Source organism: Schistocerca cancellata, chromosome 3 (assembly GCF_023864275.1).
Source record: "Schistocerca cancellata isolate TAMUIC-IGC-003103 chromosome 3, iqSchCanc2.1, whole genome shotgun sequence".
Taxonomy (NCBI): Eukaryota; Metazoa; Arthropoda; class Insecta; order Orthoptera; family Acrididae; genus Schistocerca; species Schistocerca cancellata.
Genome location: NC_064628.1, coordinates 252,664,400 through 252,680,040, shown reverse-complemented (window position 1 = coordinate 252,680,040; position 15,641 = coordinate 252,664,400). Strand labels below are relative to the sequence as shown.

General features: G+C 40.2%; 1 protein-coding gene across 1 annotated transcript in view; it reads right to left on the bottom strand.

The window, feature by feature from the left end:
* The window catches only part of LOC126174895 (ER degradation-enhancing alpha-mannosidase-like protein 2), a 92,771-nt gene that overhangs the window by 76,665 nt on the left and 465 nt on the right, over positions 1–15,641 (bottom strand). Inside the window, exon 2 of the mRNA XM_049921318.1 lies at positions 15,480–15,590. Coding sequence (XP_049777275.1) covers positions 15,480–15,590 — 111 coding nt within the window. The remainder of the gene's footprint in view (positions 1–15,479; positions 15,591–15,641) is intronic.

Below are 15,641 nucleotides of genomic sequence, written 5' to 3'. Positions count from 1 at the left end.
GATCACTCATGTTTCATTTCTGTACTAGGCTACTCTAAACAATTATTTTCTGAAACGATTACCTAAATTAAGTTTATATGTTATAAACCATTTCTCCTTTTAGAAATGCTTTTCCTGCTATTGCCAGTCTGCATTTTTTATCCTCTGTACTTTGGCCGTCCCGTCATCAGTTATGCTGCTGCCCAAATACAAGGGTAAGGGGGGGGGGGGGGGGGGGGCTCACTGGCTGCTTTGTGTGTCCCATTTCCTAATCTAGTTCCTTTAGCATCATCTGATTTAATTAGAATACATTCCATTATGCTTGTTTTACTTTTCTTGATGCTCATCTGATTTAATTAGAATACATTCCATTATGCTTGTTTTACTTTTCTTGATGCTCATCTTATAGCCTCTTTTCAAAACATTATCACATTCGTCCAAATGCTCTTCAAAGTCTTAGCCAACCCTGGGAGAACTGCAATTTCATTGGCAGACTTCAGATTCCTGCACCTTGAATTACAGGTAAAATTTGTGGCACACTAAAACGTTTACATAGTTATGGAAATTTTCACTGCAAGAGGAAACTTTATCAACACGTAATGCCTTTTTCTGGTTAAAGAAAGCATCACTAATTTTCAGTGCTTGCTCGACTAAGGAATTGCCATGGCCATGTAGTTTATTTAAATGACAACTGCTTGTTATCCAGTACTTCCACCCATTCTCCTCCCACTGACAAGCCATCCTCTTACTTAACAGTACAATGATAGCACACTAAGACATAGTACATCTAATTACAGAGCCTCATAACCTTTCTGCCATAGTTGTGTGTTTGTTTTATGTAGTCTTGCATATTTGAAATCTTTTTGTATGGTGTGTATTTTGTTTTTCTGCCTGTACAGTACTGACAGTCAGGATGACAGAAATATTCTGCTATGGTGACTTCTCATCCAGTCCATTGCCTCAATATTGCGTGCAGTTCTGCATCATAATCTGTTAGTACTGTGGGGGAGGTAAAACATGAAGTGACATTCAAGGAAAACAATGTAGCAGAGTTGAGTATCACCCTGCTTACATTCAAGAATCTATATAATTATGAAATAGAATTAAAACTGAAGATGAAACAGTTTTTCTGAGTAAAAGATCTTTTTGCTTGTCATCAAGTCATGAAGTTTAAAATCACTCCTGGCCTCTGCAGTCACCAGGGCGACAATTTAATCCATCCCTTGTTCATTTCCATATGGTTCAAGAAAAACTGATAATCACTAAATTTTGACAACACTCGCTACATACAATTCAGTACTGCCACAGAATTTTACAAGCTACTCAAATAAATAGAAATGAAAAGAAGGAAGTACTAAGGTTTTGTGACCACAGGTCTCACAATCTTAACTAGAAAACTTACACTTGGGAACTTATGAAGCACCTCAGTTTGCTCAGATTTGCAGGTACACAGCTACTGTTAACTATTTTATTCTGTGTATTTAATTTCGCTAATCAGTTATGGCATCATTCTTTGGAGAAACTCAACTTACACAGATACTATTTTCAGATTATAGAACCAAGTAAAATGAATTTTTTTCTGTTGAGAAACTATTCCTATTTCACTGAACAGTATCTGCAGACAAACTTATAAAACTAATATTTCAAGTTATATTTTATAAGGAGAAGTCAAATTAAAATGAGACAGACGGAAACAAGTAAGTAAACTGTTTATTATTTCAAAAGTAATTTCCATTACTGTTAATACATTTGTCCTACTGTGAGATAAGATGGTTAATATTTTCATGGAAAAACCTTTGCGGCTGCCTATGGAACTGTGATTCTACATCTTTGTCTGAAGCAACTTGACAGCAACGAAAGTCTTTCTTCAGGCCTCAAACATGTGGAAATCGCGTGGAGAGAGACTGGGACCAAATGGAGGATGTTTTAAGGACTTTCCAGCAAAACTTCTGCAGCACAATAGAAACAACAGGCACATCAGCTCCAGATAAGTCATAATGCCCTTTTTCTTCGATTGCAAGGGCGCACTGCTCACCGACTTCCTGGAACATTGCGCCTCAACTAATGCACGGGGGACACAGACCCCTTGCAAAAGCTGAAGAGTGCCACCAAGTCAAAATGCCCACCAATGCCAACATAATTCTGTTGCAGGATAATGCTCATTCACATGCTGTCGAGGTCGTTTCAACAATGCTGCAGAAATTTTGTTATGTCCATGCAGTCGCGATCTCTCACCACGTGATTTCTGTTCTAACTCCACAACATTGAATTTTACTGTGTGAACAGTACACACACATGGAAGGCAACGTACAATACAATTAGCAATACACAAGTAGCCTGTGGAGCCTTGCACTCCAACCTATATAGTCATTAGTCCCAACAGAGGGTGCAGCCGGCAGGCTGCACATGCAACTGTTGTCATATTAACAGACTGGATGGCCTCTAGTGGCCAAATCAAGCACAAACTTCACACAAAAACTACGAAGTGGAGCACACACTAATTTGGTACTTACAGCACCCCTCTTCCTTTGTGAAGAAATGAGGACTGAGCTCATATCCATGTCCTCCGTGGTCGACGTAGGTTGGTGAGTCATGTGATGCACTGCCACTGATGCATAATATCAGAAGTAGTGTGATTATAGACACTACAGTGACTGCCCACCTGTGAGAGGCCATATGGTAGGACAGGTGACACTGGCACAACTTCCATGTCGAAGTCCAACCCCGGGGAAGGAGGTTGCAGTGAAGGCAGCAAAACAGGTGGCACTGGATGGGATGGAGGCAGCAGCAGAACAGGTGGTGCTGGGTGTGATGAAGGTGGCAGCAGTGGAGGCATCAGCTGTGACAGTGTTAGAGCCAGAGTCCTGATGTGACCCCCAACAGCTGAAGGGGGCACCTATAGCAGAGGAGACATTGGCAGTGGCAGGAGAGAAGGCGAGGGCACCGACCAGGATGTAGGAGATGGTCAGGTGGACAGAGGATATGGCAATGGTGGAGGCGCACCCCATGTGCAGCTGCTCACATGCTCAGCCGTGTGGATGATGCACAGGTATCAGCCACAGGTACTCTCGATTACCGCCGGCACTCATTGTGGCTGGCAGCAAAACCTGTGAGCCAAAACAGCTGTACCAGACCGGAAGCATTGCAGCACTGCTGCTAGTGGATGGCCTAATGTTGGCTGAAGCAGATATAGCAGAGTCCAGGGTTGACAACCATGCATCAACTCTGCCGGACTCTTATTGCCAACAGCAGTGAACTTATAAGAACTGAGGGACTGCTCAAGAGCTACTTCCAGTTACACATCCGAAAAACATTTTTTTATATAAGTCTTAAATGTTTGTACTAGGCATTTTGCTTCCCTGTAAGAATGAGGGTGGAAAGGAGGTACCATGACATAGTGAACATCATTTTTTTTTAAAAAAAAAATTTTATTACAAAAGTTTTTCATGTTCCTGGGATATGAACTGGGGGCCACTGACTGTAATTAACATACACAGAAGACATTCCATTGCAAAAATTTTTGACAAAGCTGAAATTATTGCCACTGCAGAAGTAGATAGACAAAGCACCACATACAAACTTAGAATAAGCATCAATTACAACAAGCTAATAGAAGTTCAACAAAGATCCCTCAAAATCTACATTAATTTGTTCCCTAGGCTGTTGAGGATCCGGCCTTGATGAAAAAGAATCATGGGAAGTAGCCTGATGGGTGGCACTGTGGGCATACTGCAACCACACACACTATTTCCCCATCAATGCCTGGCTAAAAAACATGTCTGACTGCTAATGATTTTGTAGTGACTCACCCTAGTGGTCCACAAGTAATAAGCACATAACCTCACACCACATGGCAGATGGGACTACAACCCAGGGAGCAGTGGCCTCTGTAACTAACAGCAGCACTCCATCCCAAAGAGAACAACCATTTTGTAATGGACAATAATTTCTCAAAGTATCAGAAACACAACTCGGAGGTTTGTCTGGCCAATCATGTTGCACAAAAGAAACAACTTTACTTAAAACATCTAAATGAAAACAAAGTAGTTCCTCTTTATAAAAATCTGGATCCGAATAAATTGGCAAATGATATATGGTGTTGGCATTTGCACATTATGCTGTAGGTTGAAAATATATTTTGTAATTGTATTGTGACAGGAAAGGAGCCAACCACTGTATGCAATGTGTGGCTTTGTCCGACCAGAACACCAAAAATTAAAAAAGAGACACCAGTGGTTTGGGATCTGTGATCACGTGAAACTTACACCTGTACAGAGAAACATGACATTTTTTGAGAGCATACAGATCACCATAGCTTCTTCCCCTATCTGAGAATATGTTTATGAGCAAGGATGGTGCCAAGGCCACACTGAGATGTGTCTGCCACTAATGTGCTGGCCCGGCTGAAAAGCGACTGAACATGGGGGCTGGTGCAGTTCAGATTTCAATTCAGTTCAGATTTCAATGCCCAGTCACAAGCTGGGGCACACCTTTTTTTAATAATGTATGGAGCAGTTGTGGCACAATAGCGGTGTCTGGTAGGAATTTGTGGTAGTATGCAATGTTGCCTGAAACTGCCTGTAATTCCTTGATGGACATGGAGTGTTGCAATGCGGCAATAGCATCAATATGCTGGCGCAATGGCTTAATGCCTGCATGACACTTCAAAACTCAAATAAATAATGGATGGTTGAAAACTGTGTCTTGTCCAAATTATACTTTGACCCTGCAGACTGTAAAATAGAAAATAGAGCACAAAGACTCTGCAAAAGTTCCTTTGTAAAGGCGCCACACACTATTATGTTATCTAAATAGTTGATGCAGTCTGGAACTGATGCAAGAAGTTGCTCTAAAAAGTGTTGAAAAGTAGCTGGCGTGCTTGCCATACCAAACAGCAAACATGGTATTAATAAAGCTCAAATGGGGTACTGATAACTAAAAGACATTTAGATTTCTCGTTGAGTGGCAGCTGTAAATACGCCTCTGTCAAGTCAATCTCTGAAAAATAATGGCCCCCTCAATAGTTTGGCTAACAACCCGTCAGGGTGTAGAAAAGGATAGGTATCAATGACTGACTGTGCATTAATAGATTTGTTAAAATTACTGAAGAGTCTTATTTACCAACAGCTTTTTTGACTATCACCAGTGGTGTTGACCATTCACTGGAAGAAATAGATCAAGTATCATCAAGGGATTGAAGACACGCTGATTCTCCTTTTACTTGATCCCATACAGTTATGGTACCAGGTGGGCCTGGAAAAAATGAGAGTGGACGGTCTGTTTCATAATAATACGAAGTTGAAATTCTGTTGCACAACTCAATGCTGGAGAAAATTGAGAGGAAAATTCAGCACAGAGGGCATCTAATTGTTGACCTGGAACTTGATCAGAAACCAAATGCAGTTCATCATCGATAGAGAATAATACAAACAGTTTAAAAGCGCCTAAACCAAAAAGATTTTCATTGTAAGCAATGTCCACAACTACGAATTTTAATGAATGAACCACAGCCTTGTAAGTCACAGGTACAGAAAACTGTCCAAGAATGGGAATCTGATGTTTGTTATAACTCACCAGCCTCCGTGATACTGGAGTCAGAGGGGGAGAACCCAAATCCACATAAGTGTGAGAATTCAACAATGTTGCTGCTGCACCTGTGTCCATCAGCATTCTCAATGGTTTGTTAAACAAAGGTACTTCAGTGTATACCCTGCTTTGAGACACTGTCACGACTGACACACTGTTCACATCCATGTTCGTTTCATCTCCACTCACGTTTCTACAGAAGCAATGTGTCCTTTCTTTCTTTGAGTCATCTGTCTTCTGACTGGTTTGATGCGGCCCGCCACAAATTCCTCTCCTGCACCAAGCTCTTCATCTCAGAGTAGCACTTGCAGCCTACGTCCTCAATTATTTGCTGAATGTATTCCAATCTCTGCCTTCCTCTATGGTTTTTACCCTCTGCAGCTCCCTCTAGTACCATGGAAGTTATTCTCCGATGTCCTAAAAGATGTCCTTTCATCCTGTTCTTTCTCCTTGTCAATGTTTCCCACATATTCCTACCCTCTCCGATTCTGCACAGAAACTCCTCATTCCTTACCTTATCAGTACACCTAATTTTCAATATTCATCTGTAGCACCATGTCTCAAATGCTTCGATTCCTATATGTTCCAGTTTTCCCACAGTCCATGTTTCATTATCACACAATACTGTGCTCCAAATGTACATTCTCAGCAATTTCTTCCTCAAATGAAGGCCTATGTTTCATACTTTTCATTGATATCCTTTCCCCTGGATTCTAATTACATTCCTGAACCTTCCTTTTATTTCCAACATTGCTTCTTCAGTGTACTGATTGAAGAGTAGCCCCGAAAGACTACAACCCTGGATTACGCCCTTCTTAATCCGAGCGCTTCGTTCTTGGTCATCCACTTTTATTATTCCCTCTTGGCTCTTGTACATATTGTATATTACCTGTCTCTCTCTCTCTCTCTCTCTCTCTCTCTCTCTCTCTCTCTGTAGCCTGCCCCTATTTTTCCCAGAATTTCTTCCACCATTTTACAATGTCGAACGCTTTTTCCACGCCGACAAATCCTATGAAAGTGTCTTGATTTTTTCCTTTAGTCTTGCTTCCATTATTAACCACAATGTCAGAATTGCCTCTCTAGTGCCTTTACATTTCCTAAAGCCAAACTGATCATCATATAACTTATTCTCAATTTTCTTTTCTATTCTTCTGTAAATCTTTCTTGTAAGCAACATGGATGCTTGAGCTGTTATGTTGATTGTGCAATAATTCTTGCACTTGTCAGCTCTTGCAGTCTTTGGAATGGTGTGGATGATGTTTTTCCGAAATTCAGATGGAATGTCCCCAGACTCATACATTCTATACGCCAATATGATTAGTTGTTTGTTGTCACTTCACCCCCATGATTTTAGAAATTCTGATGCAATGTTATCTATCCCTTATATTCTTTTAAATCCTGATTCTAATACTGGATCCCCTCTCTCTTCTAAATTGACTCCAGTTTCTTCTTCTATCACATCAGACAAATCTTCCCCCTTATAAAGGCATTCAATGTATTCTTTCCATCTATCCACTACATTTAACAATGGAATTCCCACTGCATTCTTAACATTATCACCCCTGCTTTTAATTTCACCAAAGGTTGTTTTAACCTTCCTATATGCAGAGTCAGTTCTTCTGACAATCATTTCTTTTTCGATTTCTTCACATATTTCATGCAACCATTTCACCTTAGCTTACCTGCACATCCTATTTATTTCATTCCTCAGCAACATTTTTGCATTTTCTTCTATCATCGATAAACTGAAGTTTCTTATGTTACCCATGGTTATTTTGCAGTTACCTTCTTTGTATGTTTTTCTTTCCAAATTCTGTTATTGCCCTTTTCAGAGATGTCCATTCCTCTTCAATTGTACAGCCTACTGAGCTAGTCCTTATTGCTGTATCTATATCCTTTGAGAATTTTAAGCCTATCTCGTCATTCCTTAGTACTTCTGTATCCCACTTCTTTGTGTAATGATTCTTCCCGACTAATCTCTTAAACTTCAGCCTACTCTTCATCACTACTAAATTGTGATCTGAGTCTATATCTGCTACTGGGTACACCTTACAATACAGTATCTGATTTTGGAATCTCCGCCTGGCCATGATGTAATCTAACTGAAATCTTTCCATATTACCCCACCTTTTCCAAGTGTACCTCCTCCTCTTGTGATTCTTGAACATAGTATTTGCTGTTATTAGCTGAAATTTATTACAGAACTCAATTTGTCTTTCTCCTCTCTGATTGCTTGTCCCAATCCCAAATTCTCCCGCAACCTTTTCTTCTATTTCTTCCCCTACAACTGCATTCCAGTCCCCCATGACTATTAGATTTTCATCTCCCCTTACGTACTGTTTTACTCTTTTAATATCTTCATATACTTTCTCAATCTCTTCATCTTCAGCCTGCAGTGTCTGCATGTATACCTGAACCAACGTTGTCAGTGTTGGTTTGCTGTTGATTATGATAGGAACGACCCTATTGCTGAACTGTTCACGGTACCACACTCTTGTCCTACCTTCCTATTCATAATGAATCCTACTCCTGCTATGCCATTTTCTGCTGCTGTTGATATCACCCTATACTCATCCGACCAGAAATCCTTGTCTTCTTTCCATTTCACTTCACTGACCCCTACTATGTATAGATTGAGCCTTTGCATTTCCTTTTCAGATTTTCTAGCTTCCCTACCACATTCAGGCTTCTGACATTGCACGACTCAACTCACAGAATGTTATCCTTTCACTGGTTATTCAAATTTTTTCTCATGGTCACCTCCCCCTCGGCAGTCCCCTTCTTACAGCATCTATTACATCTTTCCCAGTGCTTGGGAAACATGGCCCATTTGTGTTGAATGAAGCAGTATGGGCATGAAAGCAGCAGGGCATGAGGATGTTGATGTTGCGACTCAGACTACTATTGTCGTGAACGACGACGACCTATAATATGCTGAGACATCTGTTGGACTGCTGCAATAGCATCTACGTTCCCTTGAGAACTGACTGAAGACTGGGAGGGGTGAAAGGAACTGATTTCTAAAACTTTGCACCAGGCTTCTATCTGACTGGCTGCAACCTGTCAAACTTCAGACAACTGAGTTACGTTCAATACTTCCATAAGTGTAGGATTCTCACAATGTAGACCTCACTCTCAAACTTCCCTTTTAACTTCCCTATCAGGAACAAAACATACGACTGTATCAAGAACCATTTGACCAGCACAGGATTCTTTATGAACACTTGTCACAAAATTATGACCACAGCTAAGTCCACGTAATTCTTCTGTGTGTGCCCTGTACAACTGTTTTGGCCACTTTTGGCAGCAGTGAAACTCTACACGAATAGCAATAAAGTGAGTATGTTTACAGTGATAGGTAGAAAGTAACTCACACATCTGATCAAAAGAAAGACTTGAAGGTGGTTGTAAGGGGGCGAGCTGACACAATAACTGATATACATGAGGTGAAATCAGTGACAAAAAAAAGAGCCTTGCAAAAGTACACGTCTATTACCCCAAATACCTGGAAATGTTGTTGCAGATATTTTTTGTAAGCATCTCAGTCTTCTACTGCAATGTCATATGCTAGAAATGGTGCTGGATATACTGTTGGTGGGGCAGCAGGTTGTAAGCACTGCCTCCAAAGAAATTATATGGAAAGGACCAATGAGTGAACTGGAACATGTGGAGTCAAATACCTTGCTTATCGCCAAAAAGTGTTCTAACCCAAGAACACTGTGCTTTATTGCTCAAACAGTACACAAATATGAAAGCAAGGTACAATACAATCAGAAATACACAAGTGGCTGGCAGGGCCTTGTGCTCCGGCATATGTAGTGATTAGTTCCAATAGTGGGTGCAAACAGCAGGCTACACATGCAAATGCTGTCACTTTAGCAGGCTAAGTGGCCTCTAGTGACCGAATTGAGCAAAAACATCAAATGCAAACTATGAAGTGGCACATACACTATATTGATAGTTACAGGATTTACCATACTTTTGCAGTGTTGAAGGAAGACATTCGTGATCATCAATTTCCTTCGGGGAAGAGGTACACAATGGTTACAACTGTGGTTCCATAGGCAACTGCGAACATTTCTCCATATTGATTGTCTTGTCTCAAAGTGAGATAAATCTATTAACAGTGACAGCAATCACTTTTGAAATAATAAATAGTTTTACTTACTTTTTTCCACCTGTCTTGTTTTGATCTGACTGACCCTTACAATTAAAGTTAGCACTTCAACACAAAAATATTTCACAGTGTTACATCAAACAATGGAAAATCCAGGATGGAATGTAACAATATTGTGAAAAGGCAAGTTGCTACTCACCATATAGCAGAAGTGCCGAGTCACAGATAGGCACAACAAAAAGACTCTCACAAATATAGCTCTCGGCCAGTAAGGCCTTTGTCAAAATTAGACTACAAACACACACATACACACTCACGCAAAGGCAACTCTTACACACACACACACACACACACACACACACACACACACACACACACACACACGATTGCAGTCTCAGGCAACAGACAGTGACATGTTGTTGAGGAACGCACAGGGACGATGGTAGGGCAGGGCAGCTATGTGCAGTCGGGAGGTTAGACGGAGGGCAGCGGAGAGGTGGTGGAGGGGGGGGGGGGGGGAGATAACAGAAAAAGAGAGAAGTAAAAAGACTGGGTGTGGTGGAGGAATGAGGGCTGTGTAGTGCTGGAATGGGAACAGAGAAGGGGCTGGATGGGAGAGGACAATGACTAACTAAGGTTGAGGCTGTAGGGTTATGGGAACATAGGATATATTGCAGGGAAAGTTCCCATTTGCACAATTCAGAAAAGCTGGTTTTGGTGGGAGGATCCATGTAGCACAGGCTGTGAAGCAGTCATTGAAATTAAGGATGTCATGTTTGTCAACGTGCTCAGCAACAGGGTGGTCCACTTGTTTCTTGGCCACAGTTTGTTGGTGGCCATTCATGCGGACAGACAGCTTGTTGGTTGTTAAGCCCACATAGAATCTAGCACAGTGGTTGCAGCTTAGCTTGTAGATCACATGACTGGTTTCACAGGTAGCCCTGCCTTTGATGGGAGGGGTGATGTTTGTGACTGGATGTTACATGTTACAATGTTACAGCATTTCACTGTCATTCATTGTTCTCTATCTACTCAACAATTATATATTTACCATGCCTTGCAACATCTTCTGATTCATTCATAATATAAATGTCTATTGTATTAAAACTTGAGTGATTTAGTTACACAGATTTTTAGAATGGTTTATGTACTAAAAATTGCAATTCTGAGACTTTTTTTGAAAGATCACATATAAAATGTGTAAGACTTTTTTTTCCCCTGTAGTAGAAGAGTGGAACAGAATATTGCCATGAAAGCAACAGTGAAGTACAAAATGCATACAGATAATGAAAACATTATGACAGGAACTGCACAAACAAAGCAATTGTTATTAAGATGTCACAATCAATTTCTTTTGTAATAAAGCTATGTGGACAGAAGAGGGTTCAGAGCCACAAATGTAAGAAAAATGGTACTGCTTATCACTGGAAACGTGTAATGCAGTTCAGTGAGTCTAAATTTTCATTTTCTTCAACTAGTCTATAGCATGTGCTTATGGAAAACACCACAAACACAGAGAAAGTGTGTGTTTCAGAATATTTGTGCAACATGGGAGCCGAAGGGAGATTCTTTGGGTGTAGTGTGAAGTGTACTCCTTTGAAAACTTGGTTGTGGTGACAGGCTGATTTGTAGTGTCTCCGAAGGCATAGGTTGGGCTGGAAGGTGACAATTTGGTTGTGCATTGGCAAAGCCATGGAATGTGAATGAAAAATACAAGTCACAGCAAAGACTGGTTTTTAGCATACTATGTTTGTGCTATATTCAATTTATTTTTCATAATACAAACTACAACTGCAAAATAAATTCACAAAACCTATATTAGCTGACAGACAAGTTTCTGGCGAGTATTATGATGCAAATTATGTACACATATCGGGTCAACGGAGGCGTCCGATCCGTGGAATTTAGTTTATGAGTGTGTTGCGTTTGTAGATGTCGTCTTGTTGCACATGGTGGTGTCCTATGGTGGTGTGTGCATGGTCCGCATGTTATGTGGTGTATTGGGTTCATTTTCGTGTTGGTGCATGAAGTGTGCGTTTATCGGTCATGACTGTTATAGAAGAATGGAAATTAGTTTCAGTGAGTTAAGAATTAAGTTTCCGTTGTGTTTATGCTATTGTGTTGTCGTTTGATGTTATTGGTTTGCTGTTTGTAGTGTGGTACATAGTTTAATTCAATTTGTGGCTTCTTTTGCTAGGTATGGATATGACTTCTAAGTTTAATAGTGAGAGTCTGCGTGCTGAAATAGGGAATGACATGTTGTCCATCATTAAGTTTTTGCAACTTTTTGGGCTTGTGACGGAGATAGTGAAATGCAGTGTATGCAAGCAGAATATGCGAGTTGGGAGTTTGTTTTGGTTGTGCTCTCTCTCTCTCTCTCTCTCTCTCTCTCTCTCTCTCTCTCTCTCTCTCTGTGTGTGTGTGTGTGTGTGTGTGTGTGTGTGTGTGTGTGTGTGTGTGTGTGTGTTTGTTTTGGTGGTTGATGTTTTGGTATTGGCACTTGTGGTTGATTTATGAATGTATCTTAGGGGAAGTACTCTATTTGAATTTTTTTGGTATCGTCAGTTGTACTTGAGCTATACAGGTCATGGGAAATCACCAATTCCAATTTGTCGTCGTAGCTATGTGTGTTTTGGTATCGTGAGCTGTTGTTGACCTATATAGGTCAAGGGAAGTGTTCGATTCCAAAGTGTCGTAGCTGTGTGTGCTTTGGTATCGTGAGCTGCTGTTGACCTATATAGGTCAAGGGAAGTGTCTGATTCCAATTTTTGTTGTTTTAAATGTTGATTTAGTGGTATTGACAGTTGTGGTGTGTTTATAATTTTTGGAATAGTTTGTTTTTACTTTGTGATATCGGCAATTGCAGTTGAGCTAATTAGGTGAGGGGAAGTGACCGATTCCTGTCAATATTGTAAGTGAAGCGGAATTTGGGAATTTTATGGTGTTTTTATGTCATCATTATGTGTGGTTTAGGATCATGGTGTGTGTGTGTGTGTGTGTGTGTGTGTGTGTGTGTGTGTGTGTGTGTGTGTTATATTTAGTTTGTCACTACCCAGAAACCCCCAATTTTCCGCACTGCTCCTGTTAGTTTGATTATATTTTTGGAGGGAGATGTGTCTGTGGGTTTTATACGTATTTTTGTGTTTGTTGTAGTGTTTATGTAATGACGTCATAGGTGCCATATTGGAGACGTTGAGAATGGTCGTTTCTGCCATATTGGTGATGTCGTGGGTCAAAGCAGACGGGTGGAATCTGACGCTTCTGTAACCTCCACACATCATACATAAACTATAAAAAATGAAAGGGGGGGGGGTCCACTACTTTACTTTTGATGGTTCTTTAGTGGTTATGGTATTCATATTATGGTTTTTCAGTGGATTACAGTAAAAGGGAAGATAACTGGTCACATTCTTTGACTGAACAGTTCCCTTTCGATGGAGAAACACAAGCAACCTCATATACACAGAATGAAGGAAATGCGGGCTTCAAAAAACGAACAGCTCACTGCTAAATTTAAGTAGTAGTAGTAGTAGTAGTAGTATAGTAGTAGTGCCAAGTGAGTACATCTATCAATCTGTTTGGATATCAGGGAAAACATTAGTAAATATTTCACTAACAATTCTACCATGGAACAAGAGCCAGTTTGCACTTGAATTTGCCAAAGGAAAAATTAAAACAGGGGATAAGGTTATACAATAAATTGCCCAATGAGATAAAAGTGATTACTAAAATACATCTACTTAAACAACGGCTAAAAATATTGTAATAGTAATGCAAACTACACTGAGATTACTTTTATAATAGGGGTTAATAACAAAAAGGGATAACTACAACACCCTGTCAGGTAATGCCTTTTCAAGCAAATGAGTAAAGATCTATAGTTCATAACAATAATATCAACTCTCATTATTCTGACATCAACATCTCACTTCTAAGCAGGGATGCATACTCAGTTTTTCAAATGGATTGAAGAGAGGGAATGGAAACACACATGTTCATGGACCTGGATTCACCAGCAGGTGTCCATAATGTGTGCAGTGCAAAACCATGTTTTTACTGTAAGATATTTGGGGCAGATTATGTATGATCAAAAAACATTGCACTGCAGAGAGCAACTGAATGAGACAGCAAAGTTGTTAAGACACTAATGTCATGTTCACAAAGACGGAGTTTTGGATAAAGAGGCTATTCAATACTAGTTATCAACTTTGGCCAGTGACGAAGGAAACAGCTACAACAAACACTGTAAACAAATTGGCAACTATAACATGATGTCGGTGGTGATTTCTTCTAATAGGCTACACTGCAGATCAGTGTATTAAAACAATAAGGTGTTTTGCTTTCACAAAAAAATGGTTCAAATGGCTCTGAGCACTATGGGACTTAACTACTGAGGTCATTAGTCCCCTAGAACTTAGAACTACTTAAACCTAACTAACCTAAGGACATCACACACATCCATGCCCGAGGCAGGATTCGAACCTGCGACCGTAGTGGTCACACGGTTCCAAACTGAAGCGCTTAGAACCGCACGGCCACACCGGCCGGCTTTTGCTTTCACACTCCTTGGCTTTGCCAACCAACGTTATGTCACTCATCAAAGCTGATGACTGGCATCAAATATTCCTCTTGACCCAGAGTTTCCTCTATCCAAAAGATGGAATACTAGATTTTAATGTCTCGTTGACAGTGCAGTTATTAGAGGCAGAGCACAATCTCGGATTATCAAATTACGGGGAAGGAAAATGGCTATGTTCTCTGCAAAGGAATCATCCTGGCATATACCTGAAGTGATTTAGGGAAATCACAGAAAACTTAAATCTGGATGGTCAAACAATGATTGGAAGTTCAGTCCACCCAAAGTGATTTAGGTTTTCATGAAGCTTTATATGGTAAATGCTGGGATGGTTCCTTCAGCAAGACCACACCTAAACCCGTCCTATCCATATTTAATATACTGTGTGTTTGCATACTGGAACTTTATTGCCACTGTGTAATATTTACACTTATGAAAAGGATAGATTGCTACTTACTGAAAAAAACGACGTGTTCGATTGCAGACACATGCAACAAAAATACTGTTACAACTTGAGCTTTTGGCCAAAGCTTCAAGAACACACAAGCAGGCAGTCCTCATGCACACATAATCGCTACCTCCAGCGGCTCTGGGCCAGAGGTAGCGGTCGTGTGTGCATGAGGTGTGCCTTTCTGAAGAAGGCTTTGGTTGAAAGCTCAGTGTGTAACGTCTTTTTGCTGTGCCTGTCTGCAACTCAACATGTCATCTTTATGGTGAGTAGCAAACTATCCTTTTTATAACTATTGATATTCTGACCTAGAATTTCAACTGTTTGAAATCATATCATTATGAGATGATCTCTGGATGAATGAAAACTTAAATAATAATCATAATTAAAAAAAAAAAAAAAACACACGGCGACAAACTGAACATCAATTTGGAACAGTGACCATTTTTCCATGTTTAAGAACTCATCCGTATGTCATCCACGAGAGCAGAATAGGTCATCCAGTTAACAAATGATTTCTGCTGATATAGGGTCTACACTGAGACAATAATAAAGTAATTAACATACTGCAATCCTGAACCATCTATAGTTTTTGTAAGTTCCTTTCACGTCCGTTATTTACTTCCATATAAGTAGATTCATTATTCTTCGTGTATTTCTAACTACAGTGACCGAGGTACCTAAATAATGGTTCTGTATGGAGTGAACAATCTATAAGCTATGAACCCAGATGAAAGAAAGTAACACGAGGACGCAAAACGGTAATTATTTACCTGCCCCATGTGTCCATTCCATCGCAGCTGAGTGGGCGTAGTTCGTCATATGGGTATGCATACCGCAAATAACTGTCATAGGCATGTTGAAACATCTGTCGAACTTCCTCCCTGTATATGTATCATAAAAAAAATCGACGTCGTTACAAATATAGCGAGTTC